We start from the raw sequence: 19,583 nt of genomic DNA, 5'->3' as shown, positions 1-19,583 counted from the left end.
AAATATTTCAGATATTGATTCTGAAATTCTGATATTGATTCTGAAAGATTAACTGAAAGACATTTTCCAAAACTTTGTTCAGAAGAGACTGATAAGAAAATGAGACGATGATGCTTCGTTTGTTCACATTCCCGGAAAAATCCTCCAAAACGGCAAATGAGTTATTAAGAGTGCAAGGAATGTAACGTAGGACTGTGTGTAGATCCCTGTTTTCAAATTTTTCATACGAAAAGAGAATTTTAAGTAATATATTTAGTTTTCAGATGTATAATGTTAAAATTCATAAAATGGTGAGTAATTAAAATAAAATGTGTAAAATATGCATTTAAACAAGAAATAAGGTAATTAAAGTATACATATAAAATATTTATAAAGCATAAGCCGTTTAAATACTCTATAGAGTATTATTAAACAATGTGTTGATACTTCGGAAATTTCATGGATTGAGGCTTAGTAGCAAAAAAGCCCCCGGCCCTGGAGAGACGCTCGCGTAAGACACTGCCGTCAGCGATAAGCACGCATTTTCGCTACCCGGCTCGAAGGGGTTAAAATGGTTTCCTCTATGGACAAAAATATTTTGAAAGTACGAGATAAATATAGAGTTAACTGCAGTTTTATTTGGAACAAATACTAACACATTTTTCATATTAGTACACTTTAAGGTAATGATACTCCAGATACCAAACAGATGATTATATCATTGTTAGCATTTCATATAATGTATTCTTATACAGCAGACTTTTAATACTTCAAAATATTTAATCTGCGAATGCCCATAATCTACACACATTTTCAAGTATATATAAACAAAATTTTGATTTTCAGAAATACAGCAAGGGAAATTTAATGGTTTACATCCCCTTTTTATCAATTTTAAAAGTGCACCCATCCTACAGAACTACAGATTACAAATATCCATATCCACAACATCAAAATCCGTCAGCTGCCACAAAGCTGAGACAGGAAGCTTGATGAATAAAAGCCAACATTCTTTGATACTAAGATCAATATACAAGATATACCTTCGTAATTACTTCTTTTCAACTTTATTCTAATACAGAAAACATAATAGCCAACAGTTAGAGCAGAATTTCAGTTAGAAAGAGCTCATGAAGAATAAATGAGAGTTATTAAATTAAATCTTCTAATAATTAATAACTACTTGAATTTTTACAACAAAGAAATACTACATAATTTGAATAAGTAAAACAATCAAATATTAATTAAGATAATTATAACATATGCTCAAAATTTAAGTGCCTCTAAAGCATATTTAAGTATCTGAAACTTCAGATTATAGAATAATTAAAGATTTATTTAAATTAAAATTAAGTGATTTAAAATAACTTTCAAATATAGTAACTAAGAAGAAAAGAAAAAAAAAAAAAAAAGACAGGCAAATTTAATATCAACTTTAATACTAAACTTCTTAAAAAAATCAAAATTAATAATCAGAACTGAATAAATATGATAATTAATAAAAACATGGTCATACATACCTTCAAATAGATTTAAAAATAATTTTAGAGCATATATTATGCATTAGATATTAAATTTAGATATCTAATGCATAATATAGTCATAAAATATTCTTTAAATGCAAAGTAATACAGTCAAATACCAAAAATTCGCCGACCTGAAACCTGCAAACTCCTGAAATCCAGATTGCCTCTCAAAATATAAAAATTAAATTTATAGGTTCCAGAAACCGTAACATGGAGAACATCATAATTACTGAATAAGTCATAACAAACATATCTAATTATTGACATTATAGCCAAATTTTTTTCTCTTCAATCTGTATCGAGGTAAAAAAGTAGACGATTCACTCAACTTACCTTTCAAATTCACTATTCCCGTTGTTGTATTTTCTGAGCTTTGTTATTTCATGAGATTGTTTAATGCTGCAGGTTTGTTCTTTTATCCAGATATTTTGTGAATAAATTAAAAGCATTTTATATTTCAGTCCTTTTTAATACAATGACAGATAAATGTATTCATGATTTAACTGCTTACTATGTTAAAAAACATAAACACACTGCATTGACAGTAATGCAAAAAGTGGAAATTCTGCAAAAGATGTAGGTGTGAGGAAACTGAGGATAGTACCTGTGATTAGTTTATAGCAGAATTGCATAGAATTGCAACACAAACTGTGTATGATATACAGAAGAATAAAGAAAAGCTGTTGAAATTTTACAGCAACAGTAACTCTAACACTGGAATCCAAAATCGGAAATCTTTGCATGAGGCGAAATCGGCAAACCTTGATGCTGTCTTGTACGAGTGGTTCCGCAGCGGCGGAGTGATGGGGATACCAGTTTCAGGACCACTCCTGAGCGAAAAGACAAAGCATATTTATGCTGATTTAAAAATAGAGGAGCCATGCGTTTTCAGCAGCGGTTGGCTGAACAGATTTAAGCAGAGACATTGTATACGTTATCTGAAAGCACGTGGGGAAAAACTTTCAGCAGATAAATAAGCTGCAGAAGAATTTATTGATAAATTTTCTGTATTAGTGGCAAAAGAAAATCTCAGCCCGGAACCGGTTTTTAATATTGTAGTTGCTTGCAAAGTTCTTTTTTATAATAATTTAAAAGGCAAAAAAATAAAAGCAAGAATCAATTCTTTTTTCATATATAATATCTTTATTATTCTTTTGTAGCACTCGCTAACTCCTTGCTGATTTCAGCCATGACAAACTTCGAAAAACTAAACTGAAACTATCGGTGAAGTGAAACTAGTAGTTATTATCTAGTAGAAGAAGTTGTAGTTATTATGACCAATAATAATTGTTGCCTACAATATGGACGAGACTGGACTTTTTTGTGATGTTTGCCAAGAAAGACATTTGTGACAAACAAAGAAGGTGCATCCTCAGGGGTGAAAGAAGCTAAAGAAAGAGTTACTATTTTAGTATGCAGCAATGCAGCTGGAACTTACAAATGTAAACTAGCGATAGTGGGTACAAGCACCAATCCCAGAGTTCTGAAAGGAGTAAAATCCTTATCTGTGATTTACAGGAATAATAAAAACTCCTGGTTCACAAAACAACTTATGGCCGAATGGTTCATAGAGCATTTCGTTAAAGATTTTGCTATTGTTAGACAACTGCTCTGCACATCCAGATGCAGACATTTTAACATGTGATACTTACTGTCATGGCCCCCTTTTTTGCCCCCAAATGTTACTTCATTAATCCAACCAATTGACTAGGGTGGTTTCTGAAAAAAAATTCTTTCAAATGACCAATCTATTTCATTTTGTGATTATATATATATATATATAAAATTCATCATCAAAAACAGCACTTATTTGTTAGCTGAAGCATGGAATTCTGTTTCACAAACAATTAGTAAATGTCTGGCATAATGTATGGCCAGCTTCTCTGTTTATTGAAACAAAGAGTGATGACAGTGGATTTTCTGGTTTTAGGGTCAGTGCAGCAAGGGTTAAAGCAAGATAATTGCTTTTATATTCAAAAGAAAGAACAAATAAGGAGGCTTTCCAAGAATATATCATTGAATGGATGATGTGCTCAGATGAGCCAACACTGGCATATCAGATGACTGATGACGAAATCATAGGCTGTGTTTTGAACTCGCCACAGCAAAAAAAAAAAAGATTCTGACACTGACACAGATAGTGAATTTGATAGAAGTGAGAAAAAATATCTTTTAATGAGGGTTTGGAACATGGTCAACAATACCTAAAATTTTTAGAACAAGAGAGCTGTGTCACAGAGCAAGAGATTATGACTGTGTAATTTACAAAAAAAAAAAAAAAAAAAAAAAAAAACCTTACTCTGGAGCACCCTAAAATTTTAAAACAAATCTCTATCAGAAAAATGTTTGAAAAACATGTACAAACTTTATAAATATCCATTTTTATATGTCTTTATTGTACACATCCTTAACCTTTCGTGATGCGCACCTTTGTTTAAGATGCTCGTGCGGGATGGAAGGGAGTGGAAATGGGAGTGGACTGATATTGGAGACGGCTCGGCGAAAGATTCCATCTGAAGTTCTGACGTCTACGACTCGTACTAGTCCATCTGGACCAGGAAAGGTTTCCTCGATGCGACCTAGTGTCCACTTCATGGGTGTCTTGTTTTTATCCTTTAACAAGACTAGTTGTCCTGCCTTGAGATTGGATCTCACTTGATTCCATTTTGAGTGGTTCTGCAAATGAGTAAGATATTCCACGTTCCAACGGTTCCAGAAATTAGCTCTAAGATTTTGAATTAAAGTTCATCTAGAAGACAATGTCAAAGAATCTACCGAATCATTCGGTTCTGGCATCGACAAAAGTGGAGCTCCTATTAGGAAATGACCTGGAGTCAAAGGCTGAAGATCTGTTGGATCAGCCGAAATAGGTGATAGAGGTCGAGAGTTCAAGCAGGATTCTATTTGTGTAATTAATGTATACAGCTCTTCAAAGTTTAAAATTGTCGTTTTCGCGACCTTTGTCAAAATTCTCTTAATTGATTTTATATTAGCCTCCCATAATCCGCCAAAATGCGGAGAAGAAGGAGGAATAAATCTCCATGTTATACCTTCTTCGGAACTAAAGCGCTGAATAGGATCCGATTTACAAATTCTAAAGAGTTTATCAAGAACATTCTTCGTTCCCTTGAAGTTCGTAGCGTTATCACTCCAAACAATGGATGGTTTAGATCGTCTGGCAATAAACCTTCTAAGACATGCTAGAAAGGCTTCAGTAGACAAATCCGATACTGCTTCTAGATGAATAGCCTTTGTACTAAAGCAAATAAATATCGCTATGTATGATTTTAATGTAACTCTAGATGTTTTCAAATTACGCTTGGTGATAACTAGACCTGCAAAGTCCAGTCCTATTTTTTCGAATAGTCTAGTTATTACAACTCTATCTCTAGGTAAGTCTCCCATCATTTGGTTTATGGTTTGGTTCCTTGTTCAAAAGCACGTCATGCATTTACTTATAACGCGTCTAACTCTACCTTGTCCGGAAAGTATCCAGTATAATTATCTAATAAGAGAAAGTGTTGTTTGAACGCCCGAATGAAGAGATTTTTTGTGATAATAATCTATGAGTAATTCAGTGAAATGATGTCTGTTGGGTAAAAGAAGTTGATGTTTGTGGTCTTCTGAAAGATTGCAGTAACGTAGTCTCCCATCAACTCGTAAAAGATCATCTTCATCAAGAAATACATTTAAGGATAAAACCTTACTATTACTTGGAATTGATCGTTTCAACTGCAGGCACTTAATTTCAAGTTCAAATTCAGAATGTTGTACACATTTGACTAGCACCTTTGTTGCATTCTGTAGTTCAGAAGCACTCAAAAAACTTTCTTTTCTTAATGGTGGATTGGTTCTACAGTTGTTCGCAAACTTTAAACACCACGCAGTAGATCTAATCAATTTGCTGAATGATGAATACCTTTTAATGAATTCGTTCTCAATGGAATTTTCACCTGTGACTGTTGAGTTCACTACAGCTCACTTTCGAAGTTCAGGCTCTTCATGATCCTTGAAATCTCTTACTGATTCTGCAAGTTTAGGCCACGAATCGATGCTCTGTAATAGCCACTTAGGTCCATGCCACCACATGTCACTATTTCGTAGTTCAGACAACGTTATTCCTTTCGTGGAATTTGTCTTTGTTCCTCTGGTCAGCATATCAGCCGGATTTTCCTCTCCAGGGCAATAATTCCAGGACTCAGGTGATGTTTCCTCTCGTATTTCCATTACTCGATGTTGGATGAATGGCTTCCATTTATTTAAATCACCCTTTATCCAATGTAAACTAACAGAAGGGTCTGACCAAAAATATACATTCATCTGGAGTCTTTTCTCTAACTGTTCTTTGACTTTCGAGGCTAATCTTGCTCCGAAGAGCGCCCCCATCAGCTCTAATCTTGGAAGGGACAGCTTCTTCAGTGGAGCTACTCTGGTTTTGGAAATGACAAAACTACTTCCTATTTCGCTGTCCGTCGTGACGTATCGCATGTATATCACAGCTCCAGATGCCTTCTAACTTGCGTCGGTAAAGCAATGCATTTGAATATCTCTCAATTCAGACTTGTTTCAGAAGTAATGTCGCGGAATGTTTACATCCTGAATCGCTGACAGTTCATTAATCCATTTTTTCATTCTGTTTTCAAAGTCTAATGGTAACGAATCATCCCAATCTACCCCAAATTGCCAAATTTCCTGCATTAGTATTTTTGCCCTAATAGTGAATGGACTTATGAATCCAATGGGATCGTAAAGCTTTCCAATGGTTTTAAGAACTTCTCTTTTTGTCATTAACTTTGTTTTCCCTTGATTAGTTAGATTTTGTGATTCTATCTTCAGAAGGTCTTCCTTGTAATTCCATTTATATCCCAATACCTTCTGTTCCAGAACTTTCTGGATTTCACCATTTTCGTATTCGTCAAAAACTTCCTGAAGATTCCCACAATTTGTTTTCCATTTTCGCATGTTGAAACCAGCAGCCTTCAAAATATATCTAATATCTTCATATATGTGTTTAGCTTCGTTTTCGTCTTCATCCCCACCTGTTAAATCGTCTACGTATAAACATTCGTTCAATAGTTTAACTGCTTTCTGATTTGTTTCTTTAAAGGTATTTATGTAATGTTTGATAGTAGTGGCAAGCAAAAATGGGCTGGATGTAGCTCCAAACAAAACGCGAGTCATCCTAAGTATTTTCGTGTTAGGTCTCCCATCCTTATATGTAAGGTTATTTGCCCACAAAAATCTTACAGCATCCCTATCTTCAGGTGACAGAGAAATCTGGAGAAAGGCTTGTTCAATGTCGGCAGTAAATGCTATGTTACGTGTACGAAATTGTATTAATATCTCTAACAATGGTGGATTTAAATTAGGACCGTAATAGAGACAATCGTTTAAAGAGTATTCATTTTTCGAATGGCTGGATGCATCAAATACAACTTCTCACGGGTTTGTCAGGTCGGATAACTGGCTGGTGAGTCATGTAATAAATTCTTCTTGTTTCTTCAGAACTTGGATCAATTTCCTCAGCTATACCCATTTTTAAATGCTGTTCTATAACTGAGTGACACTGCTGTTGTAGCAGTGGATCATTTCTCAACCTTTTAACCAGTTTATTAAAGCGAACTTCCACATTTACGTAATTCGTTTTTAATTCAGACGAATTTTCATTCCAAGGGAGTTTAACTACATATCGCGTTTCTTTAAATTTGATAGTTCTGTTAAAATTCTCTAAAATGTCATTATCTATTTTACTAATTTCCTTCCCTTGTTCTATTCCCAATGTTTCTAATTCCATAAACTGCTTTAAATGTGTTGAGACCAATTTGTCATCAACAATAATGTCCATGTTTAACAATTTACCATTAGAATCAGTCCTGCCTTGAGGGCACCATCCAAATATTGTTTCGGAAGCTTTAAGGTTATTTTTAAAACGTTTAAGCCTACCAGTTATTACTTCATGATAGTAATCTGCTCCGATCAAAACAGCAATATTTTTGTCACTGAATTCACAAGAATCAGCTAACTGTAATCCTATTATCCCTTTCTTAATTTTGGAAACTGGGATATCAGGGAAAGCTAAATTAGTTGCACATATTTGGTTAGTTTCTAAAGCTTCAATTTCTATATTTAGGGATGGTTTACTTCTGTTTTCTAGTTTAACTTTCACAACATTGTAAGTTTGTTCTGTTGCCTGGTTAACCCCAAAGGCAAATACGGACAAAGTCTCCTTTTGAATAACAGGTAATTTACACTTCTCTGAAATGTCCCGAATTATAAAACTTCTCATCGATCCATTGTCTAATAGAATACGAACTGGTTCTAAATTATCCTTATCAGAAAACGGACGTATCATCACAGTATACGTTTGTAGCAATGCACTGCGGAAAGTTTCGGTTTTTAATTGATTAATCTGAACATCTTCTTTACTGGATGGAATTGTCGACACGACCTTGTTTTTCTCCGATTTGGTTTTGAGTTGGAAACAAATAGACCTATTGTGTTTTTTATTACATATTTCGCACATTTTTCTTTCCTTACACTGCTTAATTTTATGCTGAGATTTTAGGCACAAAAAACATAGGGCTTCAGATTTTAAAATATTTCTTTTCTCCTCCACAGTTTTAAAATTTCGCAGTGCTCCGAATCGTGTAGTTCGTCACAATATATGCATTTACTGCTAGCGACTGGAGCAACATATTCATACGTTTTAGGCGAACTTCTTTCGAACTGTTTACTGTGCTTGTTGTTTACATTATCGTGAGCGGAGTGGAGACGATCGTTTGATTTATGCCTCCAGTTATGAATCATTTCCGCTCGGTGTTTTGTTTTTGTTTCTCTACTTTCATTTAACTGTGTAGCTCTTTCGCGGCTTTCTATTTCTTTACGAATAAATTCCATTAATTCATTAACGTTCCATGTTTGGTCACTGTTTCTACTGCGATTGTATTCTAATGTTATCTCTGATGGAATTAATTTTAACAATATTGGGCATAGTAAACTACCGTAAGTTTCTGATACAACGTTCATCGACTTTAAGCATCTAATTCGAGTTTCACACTGATCATATAAATTCCTAAGATTTTCTATATCCCTTACATTTCTAACAGGGGAAAGAATTAACAGTTTATTCATGTGAGCATTTATTACCAAATCTTTTCTCCCAGACCTGCTAATTAACAGTTCTATAGCTGAATTGTAGTTCTCATTTGTAAGCGACAGTCCGGAAACAGTATTATAAGCTACCCCACCTAGTAATGACTTTAAGTAACTGAACTTATTTACTTTCGATAATGAGTCATTGCTATGGATAGCTGCCTCGAATTGACTCCTGCCAATTGACTGAAAATCCTGCCAATTGCTAGAATCACCAAAAAATTTAGCGATAGTCAATTTTGGAAGGCGAATAATTTTATTATTTTCAAGTTTGGAATCTATAGCGGTTTCATTAGGATCCGAATTTTCGAGTTTGTGTAATTCCCTCAATTTTTTTCTTGCTCTAAATTGCCACAGTTGGATTTTTTCTTCATATTCTAGAGCGAATGAAACTTCAAGTTCAAATTCATCCTCTGGGACCTTCAAATCCTGTTCTATTTGAGTGTTTAAATCACTCAGAGTTTTTGCCTTTTCGTTTAATATGTCTAAAGTTTCTTCTATTACATTTATACTAACGTCATCTTTGCTTAATTCTGTCTAAATTTTCTTTAGTACCTTGGAAACTGCGGTCCTTAATACTTTGCGTTTCAATTTAAGCTTAGCGACAGGATCTTCCATAATTACACTTTAAATAGAAAACTTATCCTACCTTTTGCAGGCTTCCCACACTTCACACCATGCTAATCCATACTTACGAATCCATATTTTCGAATATTAGCCGAATTCCCTGCATATAGCACCAAAAATGTTTATGTATGCACTAATGTACACTATTTGAATCACGAATGTCGCTGCCTACGCATCTAACTATGAATCTAATGACGTATCTAAATGCCACATCTAAATTTCTATTTCTTTACGAATAAATTCCATTAATTCATTAACGTTCCACGTTTGGTCACTGTTTGGTGGTTCGGCTATAATTCTATGATCAAATACTAAATCTATTTTTAAAAGGATTTATTAAAATACTAAAATTAATCTAATCTAGAATCTAGAATCGAATCTAATGTTACATCTCAGGAGCAGTGTTCTAGCTGCGTCATAACAAATCGAAAGTCAAGTTCTCACTCTTGCCATTTCGAGGCAGAGAAAAGTTTGGTTCTAATCAAACCGGAACATCAGCATGGTGAAAGTTTCTAATCAAACCGGAACAACTCTCATTTGCGTTAGTAAATGGTTCACTAACCATACGAGGGTATTCTTCCTCTGATAAATAGTGCCTTTCTGCCATAATAGTCTGGAGATGAGGCTTTCCGAAATAAAAAGAGAAGAAACGGAAATATATCTGAAGGCAATGCAAAATGTAACAGAACTCCACATAGTAACCTAAAAGACCATACATAGTAGACTAAAAAACTAGAATAAAAAAAGGAATTGGATATAAGTTAGACACTTGAATGTTTATATTAGCACGCTGCAATTTAAAGACCCCACCTCTGTTTAAGCTTTCCCTTCCCCACCCAACCCTCGCAACAGTTGATGAGTAAAATACCAAAGTCAGGCAGAATATATCAAACTTAAGGTCAGGAACCTAAAAGTGTTCATTTCAAAAGTAATGGACATAGGATGCCATCTAGTGACCTTCAGAAAAACGTTCCAGCTTAAAATGCGTATACACAACACCCGTCCTCTGAATGCAATCTCAAGTGATGCGTGGATGGGACACCCGGCTGTAATAGATGTTCTTAGGGAATGCGTATATGGGACGCCTGTCCTGAAAGGGTTAATGCTTTTAAATAGCCCTGTAATCACTAATATAAATTAATAATATAATATATAATAATAATTTAATGCATATAATAAATTAATGTATATGTATACTATTGTAAAAATGTATATAATAATTTAATTAAATATATCTGATATGCCTTACCTATTTTGCACTTTTAGCCTGAATATTATGATTTATCTTTTCTGCCCTGAAATCTGCAAAATTCTAAAATCCACACAACCTCTGGTCCCAAGCTTTGTGGATTTCTGGACTTTTACTATATGTAAAAAATGTATCTACTACATTTGGCTTACCTTTCAGAGGAAAAACAATCATAATCTTTAATAAACAACTGGATATAATAATCCAGTAAGAAACTGCAGCTAGGGAATTTCACAAATGGAATGTCATGGTCTGCTTCTGTCTTTGCTTCAACTCCATAATGATGGAAACAGGAACTATGGAGGGAAAAGAATTCCATATTATTCTAATCTGCTGATAAAACATAGTTATTCCCAGGACCAGATTTAGATTTGATGAGATCCTAAACTATATGAGATATGAAGCCCTTTACGAGGGAGTGAGTCAATTTTTTATATGGGATATGGTACAATTTTTGGGGGTGGTCCCAAGAAAGTGGGGGCCCTAAGCTACAACTTGTGCAGCTTATACATAAATTCGGCATTGGTTATTTTTGATTACCAGAAATTATTCATACAGAGAGATAATAAAAAAAATCGAGTAAATTACATTTTAAAAGTAAGTTCTGTTTTGTTCATTTTGAAAGAAGGCAGTTTTTTTACAATGAATTTCTTTTTCCCCTCCAATGGTGGGCACCTGCTTATAATGGCATAGGCCACTAATACCTCCTATAAGGGGACAGACAAATTACATCCATGCTTTCTCCGGGATTCGAAACCGGGCCCTTCGATATTCCAGTCGGCTACCCTAGCCACTATCTCAAAATACACTGAGCATTTTTAATTAATAAAAGAAGTCTGAATAGCGATTAATCAATAAATTGATACATATTTGCTAATTGTATCCATTTAATATTTAAAAACTGTGTTGCTTATGGCAAAGAACACTGTAACTAACAAATTCTAGTTTGACTGTTATGACCATCTAGAAATAAGAAGTAAGATTTTTAATGTCAATAAATATTTAACTTCAGGTTTTAATACACTGGTTATCATAAATTAAGGAAAAATCACAAAAATAGAGATAACTCCCTCAAAAATAAGCCAAACCGTGTAAAATTTGAATATGTTGCCAAGTAAGAGTAACTGAGTAAAACTGCAATATGCAAATTAGTGGCACTGCACTCGGAATACGTCATCTGCGAGGAAGTCCATATTTAAGAGCAAGCCCACATATTTCAGTGTGATAGTGACATCAAAAATCTGAGACAGCCAATTTGTTACAATGACCTCCAGGCATCATTTGCCTGCAGAACTATGCAGATGGTGAGCCATTGGGAGACTAGAGGCAAAGTCAAACAGAAGTGGCCAGATGGCTAAATGTGAGTCCTTCTGTGGTTCACAGACTTTGGAGGCAATTTCAGACCACAGATTCGGCAACTAGGAGGTTCAACCAAGGACGGCCAACTACTACGACGAGCGTCAATGACCGATATTTGACATTATGTGCATGCAGGAATAGAACCGCTACTCCGATTCTTCTTAGATCCCTTGCTGCAGCCACCGAAAGGTTGGTGTCAACGTCAACTGCACATAGAAGGCTTCATGAAGGTGGTCTGTGTGCGAGGCGACCAGCCATTTGCGTGCCGCTCACGTCACGCCATAGGAGGGACCGTTTGCAGTGGGCATGACAATATGTCCAATAGACGCCTGATCAATGGAGGACTGTTCTCTTTACGGATGAGTCCAGGTTTAGTCTAGAAAGCGATAGTAAGTGTTATTTGATATGGAGAGAACCTGGAAACCCTTATCATCAGTAAAACATCTGTGAAAGAGATGCATACGGAAGAGGCAGTGTCTATGATTGGGATGGCATCTCTTTGGGTGGAAGCACAGACCTCCATGTCTTTCCAAGGGAACCGTGAATGCTCAGGTTTATAGAGCTGACATCCTTGATGTTTATGTGCACCCATATGTCTGGGCAATAGGTGATGCTTTCCTGTTACAGGACGACAACGCAAGACCACACAAGGCTCGCATCGTAGATGATTATCTTCAACAGGAAACAATTATGTGCATGGAGTGGCCAGCTCGATCCCCGGATTTGAATCCTAACGAGCACGTTTGGGATGCTTTAGGGAGACGACTAGTTGCTTTCAATCCGCCCCCTCAGACCCCTCAGACTCAATTGCTTTGCAAGAGCAATGGCTCTCACTTCCTATGGAACTGACAGACCGCATAAATGAAAGCATCACACATCGCTGCATGTGCTGTTTTGCCTCTAGAGGCGACCATATTCCATATTGAAGGTAATTCAATATAGCACCATATTCCATATTGAAGGTATTTTTATAGCAAACTGACATCTTTGATTTGTTCATTTTATACACGCGCTAATTTCTATACTACCATATTTGTCTGGTAATTTCTTTTTACGTTATTTGATACCTTACTATGTGTTGTACATTGTGGGTAAGTTTCATTAAATTCTACATGTAACTTTTTCAGTAATTGTGATTTTTCCTTAATTTATGATAACCAGTGTAGTTAGCTACACTGAAAATGAAACATGACATAATCATTGTTGAACTCTGAGCATAAATCAAATATGGAATACTTCAAACCTCCACACCTAAGTCAGAATGAAGTTTAAATCGGTTCAAGTGGTTATTTTCCATACATATGCAAACATTTTGCAATAAGACAACAAAATCTGAAAGATGCAATTCTACAATCTGAGAAACTGCTGTAGAACTTTTTAATACTTCTGACCTTATGGATATCAACAGTTTTAAAGTACTGTAAGTCAGTGATGCAGAGCTACATAAAATTTAATTTATTCAACATTAAGCAACTAGGAAAGTATTTATTACCTCCTACAATGTGCAAAGTGCTAAAAAGAGGTAATATTACATTTCAATTTTAAAGTAGTATTTTTAACTGCAATAGGGTGCTGCCAAACAGTTATACAAAATTTGACATTGCACATGCAAACAAACATTATTATAACAAATAGTTTAAACACATTTCAGGGAAACAATATAAAACAAAAGCATAATATACATGCATAAAATAAATTTGAGTTCACAATATTAATAAAAAGAAACTATGATAAAATTTTAACTGTATCTGAAGAACACACAACACCTTAAAGAGCTATTGTAGTGGAAAGATTTTGCTTCAACAAAAATGCAAATTATTTATTGTTATTAGACAGAATATCTACCACATTTACATTAATAAAAAATCTGATGTGTACACCACATGACTTCCTTGTACGGAATATTAAATTATATGAATTTTTTATTGAATTTCATTTAAATTTATTGGACTGAATTAAATCTACTTTGCCGACAACTCATAAACCACAACAGAATAAATGCATTCTTTAAAATTCACTCTAGTATTTGTTTACCATAGCCACACTCTGGCACTAGATTCACTTAACAGTATTATATTTCGTTTATATTATAATTCATAATGCACAAAATTTATATCATTTAGAATAAAATTATCTAATCATTGCCACAAGTTCTATTCAAATACTATAATAAAGCTAGAATGATGTATAAAAGAAATTAAACAAACAAAACAAAAAAGAAACAGTTTTTCACAGATGATTGAGTATTTCTCATTCAATTAATTCAGTTCTCACTTCGTGAGAAGGCAAAAATACATAAAAACTCAAAATATCTATATTAAAAATTACGAAGTAAATCTTAAACACTTACTTCCTCGAAAAAATTCCGGAAAGGATTAAGCATGATTTAATTGGCAATAATAAATGAAGGCGTTATCTTTGTTTATCTTTGCGTTATCTTTGTAACTAAGTTTCTCTAGATTGGCAACAAATCCACTAGTCTGCTGTTTCAAATGTAAAGAATCAAAGCCCACCATAAAATAAAAGGCTTAGCGGCACTTAAACAGCTTTAAAATTGTTGATAATTCTAAAAATATTGCATACAGACTTACTAAAGGCATAAAAACCTTAACCGGAAGATAAAAACAACATAATTCAATCATTTTTTTAAAGCAAAAAATGTACAATTTACAAACATATAAGAGTAAAGAAACTGAGATCACTGAGCCGGGTAACAGAGGGGATATATATATAAATATATTTATATACGTTTGGTGCGGCCGATTGCAACCAAAATACGAGGTGCACATCTACATGTTATAGCAGTCCTATATACAAAATTTCAACATTCTGAGGCTACCCGTTTTTGAGTTATGCGAGATACGTACGTACATACGCCACGAAAGATTCTCTTCAGAATGGTTTTTGAATCTCGTGGTTTTTGAAAAGGGGTTTAGCTTGTTTGAAATTTTTTGGGTTTAACATTTTTAAATTAATTGTTGCATTTATATGTTTATTTCAAATTTATTAATTATGAATTTCAATTTCTGGTCTTAGTGAAATTTTAGTTCTAAATTTCTTACTTTATGTCTTTAATGATAATTTTTCTACAGCTTAATGCACGAAAATGACTATTCTTAATTGTGTTTTGTTTTCAAAAGAATTGTTTTGTAATTATATATACAGTACAAGGTCTTTAATCCGGATTCGTCAGGACTTCGGCGATCCCGGATTAGGAGTTTTTCCGGATTATAGATCATCAATTTAAATCTGGTAAGAGCTTTTTTTTTTTTATTAAGCTTTTTTTTTTTTTTTTTTTTTTTTTTTTTTTTTTTATTTATTTATAATGATGAGGCATGCAGAAATTATACAATTAAAAATATGAAACTGTAATTTATGAAATAAAGAGCAATTATAATCTAAAGAGTATCAAAATTTACAAAAAAAAAACTTATTATTTCTTTGTTTACTTTATTAAACATTTCTTTCAACGTGCGCATGCGTAAAGCATACATTTCGCATAGTCGAAATTAGAAAATTGCAACCAGAAAACTATTCGATGTGTATTCGTGATATTTATAATGACGAGGAAATTGATTTAAATCATATCGAAGTACATCGAGATGAAACATTACATTTAGTAAGGAATTATAAGCCGAATAAAATAAAAACATCTGCCGTGATCTGGATAGTGCTGACAGATCAACTTCCAGTTCACTGCACCGCCGCGATGCAGTAAGGCAAAGAAATACAATTTAAGAATATTAGCTGAAGAACTGGGAGAAGATGTAGATGAGAGTAAAAAAAAAAAAAAAAGAGATTTGAAAAAGATAATTCTGGTGAACAAAGTGTACAATGAAGAATGTGTCCAGAGAATGGGTTGAATATTATAATACTTGTAGAATATTATATTACAATAAAATTAAATCCTTGTACAAAACGTAATTCTAATAAATACAGTCAAAAGTCTTTAATCCGGAATGATCTATAATCCGGACCTCAAAGCTACGAACTTTCTGCACATGCGTAAACGCATAATGCGGTTACGCATGCGCAGAAATGCGCATAATACCTTTACACATGCGTGTTTAATATATAACGGGCGGTATAAGCTAAGCTAAAATTATCTAATTATCTATTTCAGTTAATGTTGCAGATTGCGTTGTTTCTTAATCTTCTAATTGGATCTGGCTTATTATTTTTTGCAGACTGTTAGAGCGATTTTATAAAAGTAAGCTTGAACTTTCGATTATGTCAAAAAGAATTTTCGATTCTGGAGCTGCCAAAGGATCTACAAAGCGAAAGCATGTTTCGATGTCCATCAAACAAAAAGTGGAATTGCTGCAAAAAACGGATAAAGGCATATCCTTTGTTTATCTAACCATTCCGAAATCTGTTTATCAATTTCATGCTGCTCTGCAGAGGGAAACGTCGCGGCGCGCAATGAACTGGAAGTTGATCTGACAGCACTATCCTTATCTTCAGGGCAGATGTTTTTATTTTATTCAGCTTATAATTCCTTACTAAATGTATTATTTCATTTCGATGTACTCCGTCTTTGATATGATTTAAATCAAATTTCTCGTCATTATAAATATCACAAATACACATCAAATAGTTTTCTGGTTGCAATTTTCTAATTTTGACTATACATAATGTATGCTTTAAGCATGTGTGCATTGAAAGAAATGTTTAATAAAGTAAACAAATAAATATTAAGCTTTTTTTTTTTGTAAATTTTGATACACTTTAGGTAATAATTGCTCTTTATTTCATAAATTATGGTTTCATATTTTTAATTTTATAATTTCTACATGCCATCTTACCAGATTTAAACTGATGATCTATAATCCGGAAAAACCGACAATCCGGAATCACCAAAGTTCCGACGAGTCCGGATTAAAGACTGTACCATAAAAATATCTGTTTCAAAAAATATATTTCCAAACCTAAAGTTCACCGAGTGAAAATGTTCATACAACACAGAATGACAGTAAATCTTAAAACAACAGTTTCATCTATATTACTTGCAAGCAAATTAAATACTCAAACTTAGTTTTATTACAGAATTGCCCAACAAGAATTGTAAAATCTCATAGATTAAAAAATCATCAAGGTATTTTTTGATAATGAAATAATTAGAGGATGAGTTAAAATCTTCAGTTATGTATAAAAAAAGAACTTAATTGTTTATATGTTTGGAAATCATGATGCAGAGGAAAATTATTAGGAATAACAAGAATGCAATTACCAAAGTGTAATGACTAAGAAGAAAATAGATTGTGAAGTATTAATCACAGAGGATTAAGTTACAAATGCATATCCCTGAACAGATCAGTACAAGGGTTGCTATTTATATTTCTGGCCTAATAATGAAAAAACAAATGTTTATGATCAAAATTAGTTTTATTATTTTTCAAATATACTTCATGAAGATCAATACACTTTTGCACGTGTTTGAACTAATTTTCGAAGCACTTTTCCACTCCGATTGAGGTAACTCCATAACAAGCGTTTTGAATGCATCAACTGCTTCAATGCAGATGACATAATTTATTTTTGATGTGCGGGAACAAAAGTCATCGTGAGCCAAATCAGGGCTGTACGGCGGATGACCCATAAATTCGATGTTTTGGCCTGTCAAAATTTCTTTTGTTTGTGCTGATGTGTGAGAGCTCGCATTGTCATGATGAAAAATTATTTGCCTTTTCATCTGCTTTTTTCGAATTTCTCCGATGACCTCTGATAAACAAATTAGTCGTGTACCATTCAGAATTGACCGTCCTGCATTACTCTAATGCCACTGTCACCACGGACCAGTACTTCCAAAGAAATCCTCAAGGATGGCTTAGTAATCTTGTGATAGTAGAGAAGACTGGTAGTTCTCTTAGACCTGCATGTCTCAAATTTTTTTCATGTCAGGACCACTTATATAAATTAGAATGTTCTGCACACCACCTTACTGTTGTCCCTTTCAAAATCAATCATTCTGGTGCATTTCTTTAACAGTATACATTATTTTTAAAAGATTATTAATTAAAATTCATTTCGTATTCAGTAATTGAATTAATAGAAAAAAATCTACATTTGTTTTAAATAATTCAAAGCAACTAGAGTTTGCATAAACTTTAGTTTATTAACTAAAATTTAAACAAATGTTGGTATTTACATTAATATTTGTGCCATATTATTACATTAATCGGAAAACTCAAGGATATAAAAGAAGCATGTTGCCATCGCAAAAATCACAATGCCTTTAATCAACAATCTCGACGATTTAAGAAAAATATGTTGCCACTGCTCGAATTAAAATATTTTCATCTTCCACACAGCACTAAATTGTTTAGCAGAGCATAAAATATCTGATTTTTTTTTCAAATTTACTCTGTTATTAATTTAAAAAACTGTGCAATTTAAAAGCAACAACTGAGCAATTATGAGATGTATTCATCAAAATCATTATATATATATTTTTATTTTTTATTGTAACTATTTTAACAATAGCACCGGCGAATTTAAAAACAGAAAAAAAGGTTGGCTCATAAAGTTTATTCTGCAGTAGCGAAAACTAAAGCCACAGCAAGGGAAGCATAAAGTAATGCCAAAGCAGTCGTATTTTCAATATCTTGATTAATCCCAGCCAAAGTAGGCTGGGATTAATCAAGATATTGAAAATACGTCTGCAAGATGTAAAATCTGTAAATCTAAGCGTAAAATTGTAAGAGAATCTTTAATAAATCATGGCATTCTAAATTTACTTTATGAAAAAATTGTGGTGGATATTTGTAAATATGGGGGTAAAAACTGCTTTGTAATTGGATGTTGCCTATCAAAGTGGTTATATACAATAAAACTATCAAATAAAACTAATTAATATGAAAACTTGAGGGTAGCTTTTCCATTCATGGTATACCCACAGTAGTTATTTGTGATAACATGCCTTCTACTAGTATAACGATGGACAACTCTCTGGTGATTTGAATTATATATAGTAGTCCTCATTATTCCATATCAAATGAATTTGTAGAGAAAATGGTTGGAATAGGTAAAAATATTCTCCATAAATCAGGAATGGGGGGTAGATGAAATCAACAAACCCCTTTCAGAAGACAACACACTGATTATTAGAATGAAGTTTTCACCTCTGACATCTTCACAAGTGAGTGTCTTCATGTAAAATTACCAGCTATTGTATCATTTTAAAAACTAAAGGAATATAAGGTTTTAATGGACAAGTACAGGTCTAGAAGAACGTAGTTAAATTTTGTCATGATAAGCAAGCCAAGGATTGACCATAGTTTAATAAAAGAAAACATGTGTTATTGAGAGTTGATAATATCATTGCCTGCCAGCCAAAATTGTTAAGAAATATTAAATTATTATTCCAAGATCACACTAAATAAAGACAGAAAGAAGAAGTATGGTATCAAAGAATTCATTTAATCTAAGAAACATAAAATTTCAGATGCAGATTATTCTAGGTATTAAGATACAGAACTATATTATCCAGACTGTCAAAGAGAATATTTAACTAGCTCAAGAAATACCAATCAAGCAGTGCAACAATGTACTTAAAACTCAAGTAATCAGCAGATTGCTTATGCAACTAGGAGTGGCAGAACTGTAAAACAATCATCTTAATTAAATATTTTATTTCATGGTTTCCCATGATAAAAGGGAAGATGTTACAAATTTTTTAATTGTATCCAGTT

The 19,583-nt window shown here is 33.4% G+C and overlaps 1 protein-coding gene across 4 annotated transcripts in view; it reads right to left on the bottom strand.

The window, feature by feature from the left end:
• The window catches only part of LOC118201739 (SMC5-SMC6 complex localization factor protein 1-like), a 109,623-nt gene that overhangs the window by 65,787 nt on the left and 24,253 nt on the right, over positions 1-19,583 (bottom strand). For all 4 annotated transcript variants that reach the window (XM_085813412.1, XM_085813413.1, XM_085813415.1 and 1 more), the window contains exon 4: positions 10,686-10,829. In XM_085813412.1, coding sequence (XP_085669538.1) covers positions 10,686-10,829 — 144 coding nt within the window. The remainder of the gene's footprint in view (positions 1-10,685; positions 10,830-19,583) is intronic.

The sequence above is a fragment of the Stegodyphus dumicola genome, chromosome 3 (genome assembly GCF_044657685.1).
Source record: "Stegodyphus dumicola isolate Sdum_Otavi_A_Nest chromosome 3, ASM4465768v1".
NCBI classification, from domain to species: domain Eukaryota; kingdom Metazoa; phylum Arthropoda; class Arachnida; order Araneae; family Eresidae; genus Stegodyphus; species Stegodyphus dumicola.
This window is presented reverse-complemented; position numbering and strand designations above follow the sequence as displayed.